Source organism: Malus sylvestris, chromosome 2, assembly GCF_916048215.2.
Source record: "Malus sylvestris chromosome 2, drMalSylv7.2, whole genome shotgun sequence".
NCBI lineage: Eukaryota > Viridiplantae > Streptophyta > Magnoliopsida > Rosales > Rosaceae > Malus > Malus sylvestris.
In genome coordinates, this window is record NC_062261.1 from 31,096,038 (window position 1) to 31,109,795 (window position 13,758).

The following is a 13,758-nucleotide window of genomic DNA, read 5'->3' on the forward strand; positions in this document are numbered from 1 at the left end:
CTGATCCGATACTTCTCTCAACAAATATCACATCAGATGATCTTGTTAATCTTGATCATATTTGTTTTGGTTTTAAAATTCGATAGACAATATTTATAAATTGATCTTTTGTTATAGGCGCCTCACATATATAACGAAAATGAGATAAAAAATATTTGACCAAAATCAGATCAAGATTCGAATAAATAAATAAAACACTCTCTCATAATTTACGAAAAAAAAAGTGCATAAATAATAAAAATTGATGAATATTTGAACATGGTTGAACAGGAGGAACCAAGAAACCCGGGGATTAATTAGTATCTGGACCGAACGCGTTTACTTCTGGCCCTCTGGGTCGTCAGGCTCTCCCCACATTCACGTTCACACACAAGCCTGTCCGAATATAATAATATTTCTGCTCTCCAGTGGCAGCAGACAGAGACAGACAGGAAAACCAACCCTCTATTCTCTTTAACATTCCATTTTTACTAGGCAGGCGGGCAGGCAGGCAGCCGCAGGCAGCTTGGTAAAACCAAAGGAAAAGGTCGATCCGTTTTCTCGCTCTCACCTGCAACTTACTAGTTACTACCTGCCCATCTTTCATTTGTGCCTCTTTTACTCAGTTCCTATTTCCTTTTCTCAGTTGGGTTTTGCAGCATCATCCTTGAATTGTTCAAAGTTTAGAGCTTTTAATTGATTTGTTTGTTCATCTCATCTGACTACTTCTTTTCCCTTTTGGCCTTATATTCCTTGGTTTATTCATCTCAAACTTGTCTTCTTTTTTGTAGTAACTGTAGATTTAGTCGCTGATCAAGCAAGGTTTTCACCATTTCTCTGTCTATCATTTGTGTTTTCTGCAATCGGACTCTGAGTTTATGATTTCTGGGTTTGCTCCATCAAACACAAGAGTTCATGTGCCATAGTCTGATGCAATCTTAGAAAGTTGGTATGGATGATTTCTGAATGTTGACTTGGTAGAAATTTTGATACTTTACTTTTGGGGTTACAAATCCAAGCTTTTGGTCTTTCATGTCTTTACTATAAGCTAGAGTCTAGAGAGAGAGAGAGAGGGGTTTGACTTGATCAACTATAGTTGTCGGATTTCGAAATTAGATCTTATTTGTTGTGCTAAGAGACATTCAATAGAGGAGGTTAGATTTTGATGTTAAGCAAGTGTTAAGGAAGGAAGGAATCGAGTTTTGGTCAAAATGGGAAATACTTGTGTTGGACCGAGCATTTCCAAGAATGGTTTCTTCCAATCAGTTTCAGCTGTAATGTGGCCAAACCGGTCGCCTGATGACTCAGTTCACACAAACGGAGAAGCTGTCACTGAGACATCATCACCTAAGGAACCTGAGTCACCTATGCCAGTATTAGATAAACCACCAGAGCAAGTGACAATACCAAAACCAGAAACCGAGCCAAAACAATCCGCAAAACCCAAGACGCTACCGCAGATGAAGAGGGTCCCTAGTGCAGGACTCGCTGGTTCGGTGTTACAAACGAAAACTGGAAAGTTAAAGGAGTTTTACAGTTTGGGGAGGAAACTAGGACAAGGGCAGTTTGGAATTACGTTTCTGTGTGTGGAGAAGGCGACTGGGAAAGAGTATGCGTGCAAATCAATTGCAAAAAGGAAGTTAATAACTGATGAGGATGTGGAGGATGTGAGGAGGGAAATTCAGATCATGCACCATTTGGCAGGGCACCCAAATGTTATATCTATTAAGGGAGCTTATGAGGATGCTGTAGCAGTTCATGTTGTAATGGAATTATGTGCAGGAGGTGAGCTGTTTGATAGGATTATCCAGCGTGGGCATTATACAGAAAGAAAGGCAGCTGAGCTAACTAGGACTATAGTTGGAGTTGTCGAAGCTTGCCATTCATTGGGAGTTATGCATCGAGACCTTAAGCCGGAGAATTTTCTTTTTGTCAGTCAGGATGAGGATGCACTACTGAAAACTATTGATTTTGGATTATCTATTTTCTTGAAGCCAGGTAATTGTCATCATGCGGTTATCATATTATCAGTGCCATTTCACGTTATTATTGTCATTTCAGTTATGATGATCAAGATTATTAAGTCTACCTTGACCCTTCAAAATGAAGTGTGATCTAGTACAATATTTTGCATGGATAACAGAATTTATTTTCCCTAAATATTTAATTGTCTGTAAGCTCCTTGAATAATACTTAACACTGTGTTCTTTCACTCACCAGTCTCACAATACCTTTTGAATTTGACATTCAATCGTGTTTTAACAATTGCTTTGGCGTGAACACTTTGTTCTGGACCATTGTGCTGTTGTAGCACTTGTCTCTAAAGGAACCATTTTTTAGAATGAATTTTAAGAACTGAGTTTGCTGAAGATGTGTGAACACGTATTATTACTTGTGAAAAATTTTACTATAACAGATTATTTTAGTTATATTTCACAAACAGGTTTATGAATTTTATGAGAAAATGGGACTTGGGATCAAACGTTAGAAATTTTTGTGGATTGAAATTTGAATCAATAGATTTTAGATGATAGGCATGATCTCTGATCTTATTAGCAAAAAGCAAAAGTTAGGAACATAAAAAATCTAACCCAAGTTATTTCTATATTTGTCACTTCTTAAATAAGCATTACTCGTAGTTTTTTAGAGCTGTAGCTTTATCATTAGCGTTTCATTTTTTGGTATAAACTTATTCCGTTCTCAATTTCATTCCATAGCCTATACACCTTGAGCTGTAACCTGGGTGGCAATTTTATGATAAAAAATTAGAGTTCACCATGTCTTGTTATTCACTGTTTAGCCATTAATTTTGCAATCGTACTCATTGAATATTTGAGACCTCAGACTATCTTCTTTCTACTTTTGTATCGTGGCCCGTTTGTCTGCGCTGTTTCACCTTCACCCAGTGAACCACCCTCTTTTGCGGGTTCCCTATGTCCTTCTATCTCTCTACGAAACTGTACCTAACCTGGTGCACTGTTGGATAAGCTTCAGTACCGAAAATGCCAACTTCAAATTTAAACTTTTCCTTGAGATTCAATTCTGGTCATTCTAGAAAACGAACTTTTATGAAATTTCATGACAAAAACTTGTTTCCAGTAAATATAATTTCTTTGTTAATAGTTTAAAACTGGATTTCATCAGTGGAAATTTCAATATAGTTATGGAACCAACAAGATTTTCTAAGATGTGCTGGATAGGATTCAATAATATACATGACCCCACATTATTGCTCCTACTTCCACATATAACCACGTTGTGGATGTGCTTGCTTCCCAATGGTTACTTTTAGACAAGTTTGCTTCTTTTTGATTCATTGGTACTTTCTTCTGTTTATTTGACAATCACATAACTAGAGTTGAAGATTAAACTATTCAGAATATGATGACTAAATTGAGAGTTCAAATATTTGTGGTTTCCTCCTTGCAGGAGTAAAATTTACTGATGTGGTTGGAAGCCCATATTATGTTGCACCTGAAGTGTTACGCAAGCGTTATGGTCCAGAAGCAGATGTCTGGAGTGCAGGAGTGATCCTTTACATTCTGTTAAGTGGGGTACCTCCATTTTGGGCTGGTGGGAACTTTTAACTTGATATATATTTGATTCTTGATCTTATTTTCATTCTTTAGTAAATCTAACTTACTTTTGCTTATTGTAACTGTTTTCCTCATTGTTTTCTTCTTACCTTACTTTGCTACATTTCAACAGAAAGTGAGCAGGGAATATTTGAACAGGTCCTGAACGGTGACTTAGATTTTGAATCAGACCCTTGGCCTAGTATTTCTGATGGTGCCAAAGATTTAGTGAGGAGAATGCTTGTCCGAGACCCTAAAAGGCGGCTGACAGCACATGAAGTTTTGTGTGAGTCTCTTTCATTGTTTCTTGTTGATTATTTAGTTATTTTTTCTTTTAGGATTGTTGGTTGTAAAGTTTGAGGATTTTTTATTAATGGGGAGGGTTTTGCACTAATTAGAATCCTTTTTTCCTACTGAAATGCATGTTTGTAAATTCTTAGAAAGCACCAGTAGGTTGCTCTATTTGGAGATTTTTTGGGTCATAATATTATACCTTAACTACTCTCCTGGACTGTATATCAAATTTAATGCTGCTGTGCTGTCCAAAAGATATGGAAAAAAACATGGAAGTTGAACAAAAACAACTGCATATCTGACTGTTGAGTAATTGCCTCATTGATGCTTGCCTTTACGGGTTCTTCCGTGAGCTCTAATGTGCGTACCATCTACCTCATTTATGTAAAAGTTAGACAAGATTTCCATCCACGTCACTTGCGTATTATGTCTTGTCAGGGGTATTTTCATTTATTTTTATTGTCTTTCAGACCGACAATAGCTACCGTAGATGTGATTGTTAAAATTAGAAAGAAATATGCGTAAACTTTATTCAATTACTATGATATTAAAATCTGCTAATGAAGTTAAATCTTTAATTTTATAAATCTCTTAAGAATTCCCGAGATCATTTGTGCTGCTACACATAAAATTACAGTTCTTATACATATATATGGGTTAGGATCCGGGGACACATGCTTTTGACACCCATTTTGTAGGGTCCACTTCATAATTTATTTCAACAATCCAAACCATCTATATTTTGGTACATCATTCATAGATCATCCTTGCAAAAAATAAGACAAATCCAAAACCATTAAGACATTCATTTGTAGTGAAGAAGATGGACGAATATAGTTCTACAAATAAACACTAAATTTAATCCAAAGGTCATATGGTTTCGGATTTGGGTAATTTTTGGTAGACATGATTTTTAAGGAAAGACCTAAAAGATAGACATTCGGATCATTGAAATACATTACAGGGTGGGCCCCTAAAAAATGTGTGTCAAAAGTGTGTGCCCCCGGATTCTAATATTCTTTTTTTATCACAATTTGGTGTTAGGAATGTCATTTACTTTTTATTGATTTGGTAGGTTTTATTCCTTTCAGGCCACCCCTGGGTGCAAGTTGATGGTGTGGCTCCCGATAAGGCTCTTGATTCTGCAGTTCTAAGTCGCTTAAAACAATTTTCAGCTATGAACAAGCTCAAGAAAATGGCTCTCAGAGTAAGTACCGATTGATCCAGGCACATACTTTAGATGCCTTTAGTTAATAACTCTTTTCTTTTGGCCAGCAATACAATTAATAACATAAACACTGTATTTCAGATAGTCTTTCACCAATAAGGATGATAATTTCTTTTTAACTATTTGGCAGGTAATTGCAGAGAGGTTGTCTGAAGAAGAAATAGCTGGCCTGAAAGAAATGTTCAAGATGATAGACACTGACAACAGTGGTCAAATTACTTTTGACGAACTCAAGGCCGGATTGAAAAGATTTGGAGCAACTCTGGAGGAGTCTGAAATTTATGATCTAATGCAAGCAGTATGTACCAGATTAAAATTGGAGTACTTTAAGTTTAAACAAACTAAAATGATTCATTATCTTTTCGGGATATCAAGAAGTAGCATAGTAATAGACACACATGTAAATGTTTTTTTTGCCCTAGAGAAACTTGACCAAAACCAAATTCATCATCTCTCTTACCTTTCCCCGCCACCACGCTTACCCTCTCTGGCCATAGCCACCATGATTGTTCCAGCCATGAAGAAAGACTGGTAGTATTTTATGTTAGGGAAAAAAGTGAAGTGAAGTCAGTTTGTTTTAACTGTCATTTTAATGTCGTGTTTGTCAAAAAACAAAATTTATTGAATATTGATGAGTGACAGTTTCCTGTGTAATATATGGAATCTACTTTTCATAAATACTATAATTCTTGAACTTTAGCCACAGGGGGTGTGCACATGATTAGGCCAATTAAGTGTTCATCTATTTGTGATGTATTAGTCTCTTTAATTAACAATTTGTTTCTCAAAAAAGTCAATATCATTATATACAGATTTTTCAAGATCATAAAGTAACACTTTTTTTCCGATTTGCAGGCAGATGTCGATAACAGTGGAACCATTGATTATGGGGAGTTCGTAGCTGCAACATTGCATCTGAACAAAATTGAGAGAGAAGATCATCTATTTTCAGCTTTCTCCTACTTTGATAAGGATGGAAGTGGCTATATTACTTCAGATGAGCTTCAAGTAGCTTGTGAGGAGTTTGGCATAGAGGATGTTCGCCTCGAAGAGATGATAAGAGAAGTTGATCAGGACAATGTAAGTGACTATATCTTAACAACCAGTATTTGTATCATATTAAGATTACATAGAAAGATGATGTGGCTCAAAATAAGACATGATCCCAAGCTTCTGAACTCCGTATCAGCATGAAACTTGGCTTAATTCAAAAGTAAACTCGCATTAATTTGGAGAGTAATGGAACAGGTTCAACTGTCGGAAGAGTGATGTGTTGTCTAAATTGATGTGGTAGTTCCATTTCAGATTGTTATCATCCATAAGAGGCATGCTATATGCACCAAGTTAATCATGTGATTACGAGTGGCATGCAAACTCAAGTCCTGTGTCAGTTTATGCAACAAATTTTTGTTAAGCTCAAAACTGTGTCCGTATTATTTAGCTTTCATGGACCCTCATAAACCTTTCGGTGACTGATTAGGGAGCAATTTGGAATCATTAATTAATTAATAGTTAACGGTTCCAGTTTGTTTTGCTTTTGTGACTGAAATATCCAAATTTTGTATGCAACTTGGTAATATTAATTCCGCATGTCTTATTTCCAGAACTTGGGATTTGGCCTAGTTGCTTTAGTTAACGAATTTCAGACCAAAACAATGACTGCAATGTCTAGCAGGAGCTCTTTTGCTATTGTGGTATTGATATTTGAATTAGTACAGTAAGTTTGGGGTTTAGAACGCATGGTGACCGAAAAGGGGTGGGACAAGTCAAGAATCTGTGCCTTTTCTTTGTCGCAATGTTTATATTACTTGCATCGGGGAGAAATTATTATGTGAACCCAACTTTTCTGATCTGTTTATATATGAGAGTTACCGTGTTACTTTGTTATTGCAGGATGGACGCATAGATTACAATGAGTTTGTAGCCATGATGCAAAAAGGAAATTTTGTTGGCCCTGGTAAGAAGGGATTGCAAAGTAGCTTCAGCATTGCCTTTAGATAAGTACTTGAAATTTAGTTCATAGATAACAAAGAAGGTTTCCTGCTTCATTCTTCATTGTTTTGAGGTATTAAGATTGTATAGAAAGGTGCTTTACTGCTGACTCTTCCAAGTCGAGCCAGGCATTTCGGGTTGTTTTCTCCGAATTTGTTGAGACTTCCACATCGAGGGGATTTTGCATCCGAAATTCGGTGCCCTTTCTATCTTGTATACAGCGAGGAGAAACGTTTTCATTGGCATATGTTTAATTTTTCTTTGTGTCGATTACGAATATATGCAGACTTGGTTTTTGAAAGACACTTTTGTGAATTGTGATGGTATTTCATAAAACTACTCAGTGGACCATGAAAACATACACTGATTTATTATGTCACCGTCACAAATCAATATATTTTTCCTAGTTATTTATTTATTTATTTGTTTATTTATTTCGGAAATTCAAACACTTTCTCTTAACTAATCATCACAGGGTGGTTCAGTGGTTGTCGACGAATTGAGTTTGCATGTCATTCGTTATCACATGATTAATTTGGTGCAAAAGTGAAGTACACGATGGTGGTCAGAAAGAGGCTAAAATGCCTTTGTAAGTCTTTCTAACCACAGAAGAGTGAACTACAGTGATAAAACTACCAGCTGGTCTTGAAAAATAAAAAAATCACTTTGTCGTAGTTGGGAGTTGTGAAATGTGAAACAACTGAGGTGGTACTAGAAAAAAACCAGATGTGCACCAAGTACCTAAAAAAACTGGTTTATCTTGTACTTGAGTACAAAAGTGCTTCCTCAACTTTCTGCTTTGTGGGCGCCATGCAAGGAAGGAATTAAAGCACCCAACTGAGTGAGCATATCCCGCTTTCTTGCCCAACCCACTACCTCCCACTCAAAAGTCAAAATCATTATATTTGATTTGATTGAATATGGCCAAAATACAATTCTCAATTAAAATATATTCTTCTATTCTATTAAGAGAAAATGACTTGTTAACTTTTTACTCTATTTTTTTCTATTTTACCCTCATTTCTGATATACAATGTAAACATAAGGAGAGCAAAATAATAATTTTGTATTTTTTGAGCTTTTTGCCCTTTTTTCCTATTTTGCCCTCACTTTTTATATACAATATTTACATAAGGAGGGCAAAATAGTAATTTTGTATCAAAATATTTACATAAGATAAAAATATGCACTTATTAAGAGAAATTGGCCCACTATCATTTTTTTATACAGGTAAGTGAAATCATAATGTTTTTTGGATAGTTTGAATGAAATGAAGCGGTTGTGCTTGAGGAAAACTTGGAAGGAGGTGGGCGGTTGTTCACACACATAAAGTGTGTGCTCTCTGCTAGTACATATAACCAAGTTGATTATGACAGTGTGATTGAGGTAACTAAATTCCACCGACTTAAGAAAGAATGCCACATGTATCAAGTAGACCTAGCTGACAATGCTAGATATGTAAAAAAAGCTAACATGTCTTTGACGTCATATAACTAGGGCAATGGTTATAGAGAGCAGGTAACCACGGTTATTTATCCAGAACTGTTTATGCTCATACCCGCATAACCGTTTAGCCGTTGGGTAATTTTCTAAACGGTTATACCCATATCAATACTCATAACCGTTTATAAACGGTTAACCATATTCATAACCCCGTACCCATTTAATCGTAATCGTTTACCCGTTTTTTAATCCGTTTATCTTTCTTCTTCTTTTTTAACCTTTTATCCATTTTTTTACTCGTCTACATGTTTCTTTTAACAACTTGAAAATTAAAAAGTACTTGCAACGTTTAATCCCGACACATATATGTTATAATACATAAAAACATATTTTTGACTTGAAGAAAACCTTAATTTATATGTCTGGCTGACCATGTCAAACATTGAACCAGGATCCTCTCCTGAGCAATTCCCTAGGGATCCTAGGGATCCCGCAATCTTGTCCTTTCATCGTATATCGTGCGGTCAGAAATCATTTAAAATTTAAATTTTAAAATTCAAATATGAATAGTACCTAACGAAAACTGACCGCACGATATAAAATGAACGGATAAGATTGCGGGATCCCTAGAATCCCTAAGGAATTGCTCAAGAGAGGATCCTGGTTCCATTTATAAGGTTTACCTTTTTAAATGGACTCTAAGGTACCGTTTGGTACGCAGACGAGACGGAACGGAACGGGACGGGACAGGACAGGACGGGACAGAATGGGGTTCCGTGTTATGTTTGGTACGCACATGATGGAACAGAACGGTTGTTCCGTTCTGCGTTTGGGACGCGCTGGAAGGAACAGAACCAAAAGATTGAATGACTAACTTACCCCTGTTCCGTCTATTGTTTGGTACAGGACAAGAACATGACCTAGATAATCCGATAACCAAATGCATCATATATTCTTTGCAAACTGAAATCAAGATCAATAATGTTTCACAAAATTTGAGGTGCACATCATGCCAAGGCTCACATTTTTTCGGATTAAAAAAGCACAAATCTTTCACAAAACCCAGTTGCAAGAATCTTAACAAAACCCAGTTGCACAAATCTTAACAAAACCCAGTGATTAACAAATCAAAGCTGTTGTTTCCAGTGACAATAACCTTGGTGTGCCTGGGAAGAACTGAAAGTTCCTCATCCCCGCTTTCGTCCCAAAAAGGCGATAGCATCCGAGAACCACAGAGCTCTGGCTCCAGCATTCTTCCCAATTTCGATCAGAAATTATAACTTCTACCAAACCCAATCAAACAACCAAAACAAAACCACTTCACAGTCCAATACCCAACTCTTGAATTCGACAATTCGAGATACAAAAACCCCTTTTTCCGATCCTAAATGCCCTTTCCTCAAATGGGTTTTTCTTACATTACTTCTACAATTTCCCAGACAGATTTATGAACCAATTTAGCCAAGAAAACCCAGAAAACCCCGATTAATTAAAACCCAGAAAACCCCGATTTATGAACCAATTCTGCAGCTTCGTCATCGTCCTCCCTGCAGCGTCGTCATCGTCCTCCCTGCAGCGTCGTCGTCGTAGTCGGCCTGGCTATGGTGACGGCGCCGGAGAAGAAGGTGCAGCCATAGTTGGGTTCAGATGGGTTTGCTGGGATTGGGTTAGCAGTTGGGTTACTGGGTTTGTGGTGGAGGAAGAGGAGGGCTACGGGAGAGACAAGGGTAGAAGAGAGGGAGGTTACGGGAGAGAAATGGAGGTAGACAATGTAATTAATGAAAAATAAGAGGGGTATTGTTGTCCAAAAAAATATAAATTTGTGTTCCACAGACGTGGAACAACCCGTTCCAGGGGGGAGGCGGGATGCAAAAACACCCAAAATCTGTCCCGTGGAACAATGTGTTCCACCCATTTTTGACGCATCAAACGCGGAACGGAACGTCTCATTCCGTTCCGTCCCGTCTCGTCACACGTATCAAACGCACCCTAAATGTGTGGTCATGAACCCTTAGGTCGCTTTTAGTGTTTAAAATCGATTTAGGATATTTTCATGATTATTTCATCTTCCAAGATTCTACTTTTAACTTGCACAAGTTTTAAAATTAGTATCTACCAGTGCTTAATACCTGCACGTTGCCGCGGGTTTGAAGTTAAGATGAGATGTTAAAAATGAAAAAATTTCGGTTATAAAATAGGAACAACGATAACAACTATGAATCTGGAAAAGCGTTAACTGGAATAGGTTAAATTTAGATAATATAAAGATACAAATTATAATTATCCATTCTATTGTAGCAGTTCTATGTATTTCTGGACCAAGAGGATCACATTCAGTTACAAAAAATAGAAATTCCTGATACAAAGATACAAAAAACATTATAATAACTGAATTTCTTCTAATAACCCCATCTAATATACTTTGTGTTCCAGCTTTTGCATACAAAAAATGAGGAGATGCTGTTGTATGGGGATGCAAAAAATATTGTTGAGTTTTGGGCAAAAAAATATATGTATAGGTTTTTAAACATGTTAAACATGATATAATATAGATAAACAAAACATGGTAAACATTCTTGATCAGAGTAGTGAAAGGTGTCTTCAACCCTTGTTGTCATTGATAAAGCAATCTGAACAAAGAGGAATAGAACATAACATATTTATATAGGATCTAGTATCACATTTAAATAGTAATGGAGGAAAAGATAAAACAACTTGAAAGCATACTAATCTAATCATTGTTTCCAGTGCTGCTGTGTGGCTTTGGCCGAGCAGGAGGTGATTTTTTTTTTTTTTTTAATAACTTGATCGAAACCTCATCACATTCTCTTGGATCAACTTCTGAATTTTTTTTCAGATTCACCGATTTGAATGATTATGCAACATTAATATAGTTGTTCATAGAAAGAAGAAAAGATGATTCCTAGTTATAATTCACAGTATTGAAAATGTTTGATATGTAAATTTTAAGAAAGTTGAAGTGAACACATGGAAATTTTTGAAAACATGATGTAAAAATATAGAGAGATTATATTCACACATCTCAAATCACTTCTCTCACACCCTTTTAAAATTTTAATATATTCTATACACCACTAACACTTGATAAAAAAATATTAAAAAATTAAAAAGGTATGAGAAAAGTAATTTGGGATGTGTGAATATAATCTCCCAAAATATAAACATCATATTTGAGAATAGTATGAAATTAGATATCAAACCTTTGTTCACCAGAAATGAAAAGCGCTCTTCTCACAGATTCTCTTTTTCGTTTATAAGATTGATCACTTGGTTCAGGTGTTGAGAACGATTCAAAAACAAAAGAAGAACAAAAGTAGAGATACTACCTGGTGGCGATGACTGAGTGGACGGGTATAAATTTTTATTATTTATTGTGCCACAAATCATGTGGCCCGGTTTTAATCACATTTTTTAATATTTTTTTGTCTTCCCATCAGATATACATGGGTTTAAAAAGTTAAGAAGGTATAAAAAATTTAGGGATGTACTATCGACACACTCTATTTTACTTCTCACGCACCTCTTGATAATTTATATCCGTAGATCTTTTTCAATTCATCTGATCCGACGGTCGAAAATTAAAAAGATGTGTAAGAAGTAAAATGAGGTGTGTAGATATCACATCCCAATTTTTATTGTTTGTTATCACAGAAATATTTAAAAAAAAATGTACAATAATAAATTATACATATACTAAAACTCAGTTCAGTGGACTTGGATTGTCTGCCCTCCTAGTTGTGGTGCCCTTCCATGCCCTCCTATTTTGTGCGGTCACGGTTAAGCCACGTTAATATTTTATATTATTTTTTAATGAGATAATAAGACAAAAAATAATTAAAATATAAAATATTGACGTGGTTTAACCGTGACCGCACAAAATAGGAGGGCATGAAAGGGCACCACAACTAGGAGGGCAGACAATCCAAGTCCCAGTTCAGTAGCACAATAAAGAACAAAGAAAAAGTCACTGAATATAAATCACATGCTTTGCTTATGTTTGAGCAGCTCCGTGAATCGATGGTTTTCATATCTTGCAAATTCGGACTCTTAACTTCGCTAGCTTTATATACTGCTGTAATTTATCGATAGGAGTTGGAGCTATATTTTTCATTTACCTTGGTCAAACAAAGCATAAATTTTTTTAATTTCTCTTTCGTTCTTTATTTATTATTTCCTATTTTCTCTACTCTAATTTAAACATCAGATTCATCCAAAAAAACATAATTTTTTAATAATTATTTCCTATTTTATGCGCTCTAAATTAAACACCAAATTTACCTAAGAACAGAAAATAAGCAAAAATAAGTGGAAAAAGAAAAGAAGAAGAAAAAAAGAACCACATACCTCAAGTAGAACCAACGTGAAAATGGCAACACAACACCTGGAAAAAACGAACAACATCGTTTCTTGAAAATACAAAACAGAACCAAATCATGCACCTATAATAACAATCAAGGTATTAAATATCGATGATATCGGAAATATCGGTAGTTCAAAAACACGAAAATTTCGATGGAAATATCGGGATATTATCGATATCGATAAAAATTGAATAAAAACCACGGAAATTGTAAGAAAAACTTGGAAATTTTTATTGAAACTTTTCAGGATATTTATTTAGTCAATTATCTATTAGTTTATCACAAAAAATTGGAAGGAAATGCATTGCATGATAGATATAACTGATTTAAGTTGATTATATAGCGAGCTGGCAAACATTGTGAGTATATAAAATATGTAGTAATTAATAAAAGAAGTTTAAACACACCATAATCATTTATATATAATGAATTAGTACAATATTTTACACTTTATACATTGCATGGTAAGATACATGAGTGACTTAGCAAGGTCTAAAATATCGATGATATCGGAAATATCGGTAGTCTAAAAAAATATCGGTAGTCCAAAAATATGGAAATTTCGATAAAAATATCGGGATATTATGGATATTTTAGACCATGATAACAATGATGACACACAAACGAAAAAAGGACGAAGCACCGTTTGCTAAACTCGAAAGAAAGACTCAGAAAAAGCAAAGGAAAATTTGAGGAAAGAAAGAGATAAAAATGAAAGAAAAAGGAAGAGACCCTCTCAGCAGAAAGTCTCCCGATGATCAACACACGTGGAAGACAAAAAGCAAAGCAAAACCAAAAAATAAAATAACCAAAGGCAAGGTGGAGGACAGCGAGGCTTCTCACAATTTTTTATATTTATTTTCCA

The 13,758-nt window shown here is 35.5% G+C and overlaps 1 protein-coding gene and 1 long non-coding RNA gene across 5 annotated transcripts; one reads left to right on the plus strand and one right to left on the minus strand.

Moving 5' to 3' along the window:
• Positions 1-363: 363 nt before the first annotated feature.
• LOC126600071 (calcium-dependent protein kinase 1-like) lies at positions 364-7,486 on the plus strand. Of its 4 annotated transcripts, none has more exons than XM_050266599.1 (8): positions 364-526; positions 771-1,977; positions 3,409-3,552; positions 3,688-3,840; positions 4,940-5,055; positions 5,207-5,374; positions 5,932-6,156; positions 6,970-7,486. In XM_050266599.1, exons 2-8 carry the CDS (start codon positions 1,191-1,193, stop codon positions 7,075-7,077), a joined length of 1,701 nt encoding a protein of 566 aa, XP_050122556.1. In that variant the 5' UTR covers positions 364-526; positions 771-1,190; the 3' UTR covers positions 7,078-7,486. The 4 variants fall into 4 exon arrangements, with proteins under 4 accessions (XP_050122556.1, XP_050122550.1, XP_050122565.1 ...); XM_050266608.1 differs by having other exon boundaries at positions 378-534; positions 780-1,977; XM_050266617.1 differs by having other exon boundaries at positions 379-526; positions 780-1,977.
• Positions 7,487-9,444: 1,958 nt separating this feature from the next.
• LOC126585137 (uncharacterized) lies at positions 9,445-13,492 on the minus strand. The gene is made up of 2 exons (XR_007610334.1): positions 12,515-13,492; positions 9,445-11,352 (listed from the first exon to the last, which is right to left on the minus strand). It is a non-coding gene; the product is annotated as an uncharacterized LOC126585137 (long non-coding RNA).
• Between the last annotated feature and the right edge of the window lie 266 nt (positions 13,493-13,758).

What these genes read in the sequence shown, in the direction of transcription:
- LOC126600071 (XM_050266599.1), top strand. Translation starts at nt 1,191, where the DNA reads ATGGGAAATACTTGTGTTGGACCGAGCATTTCCAAGAATGGTTTCTTC. An exon ending in ATCTATTTTCTTGAAGCCAG is followed by an intron (nt 1,978 to 3,408) that starts GTAATTGTCATC and finishes TCCTCCTTGCAG; the next exon opens with GAGTAAAATTTACTGATGTG. An exon ending in GAGAAGTTGATCAGGACAAT is followed by an intron (nt 6,157 to 6,969) that starts GTAAGTGACTAT and finishes TTGTTATTGCAG; the next exon opens with GATGGACGCATAGATTACAA.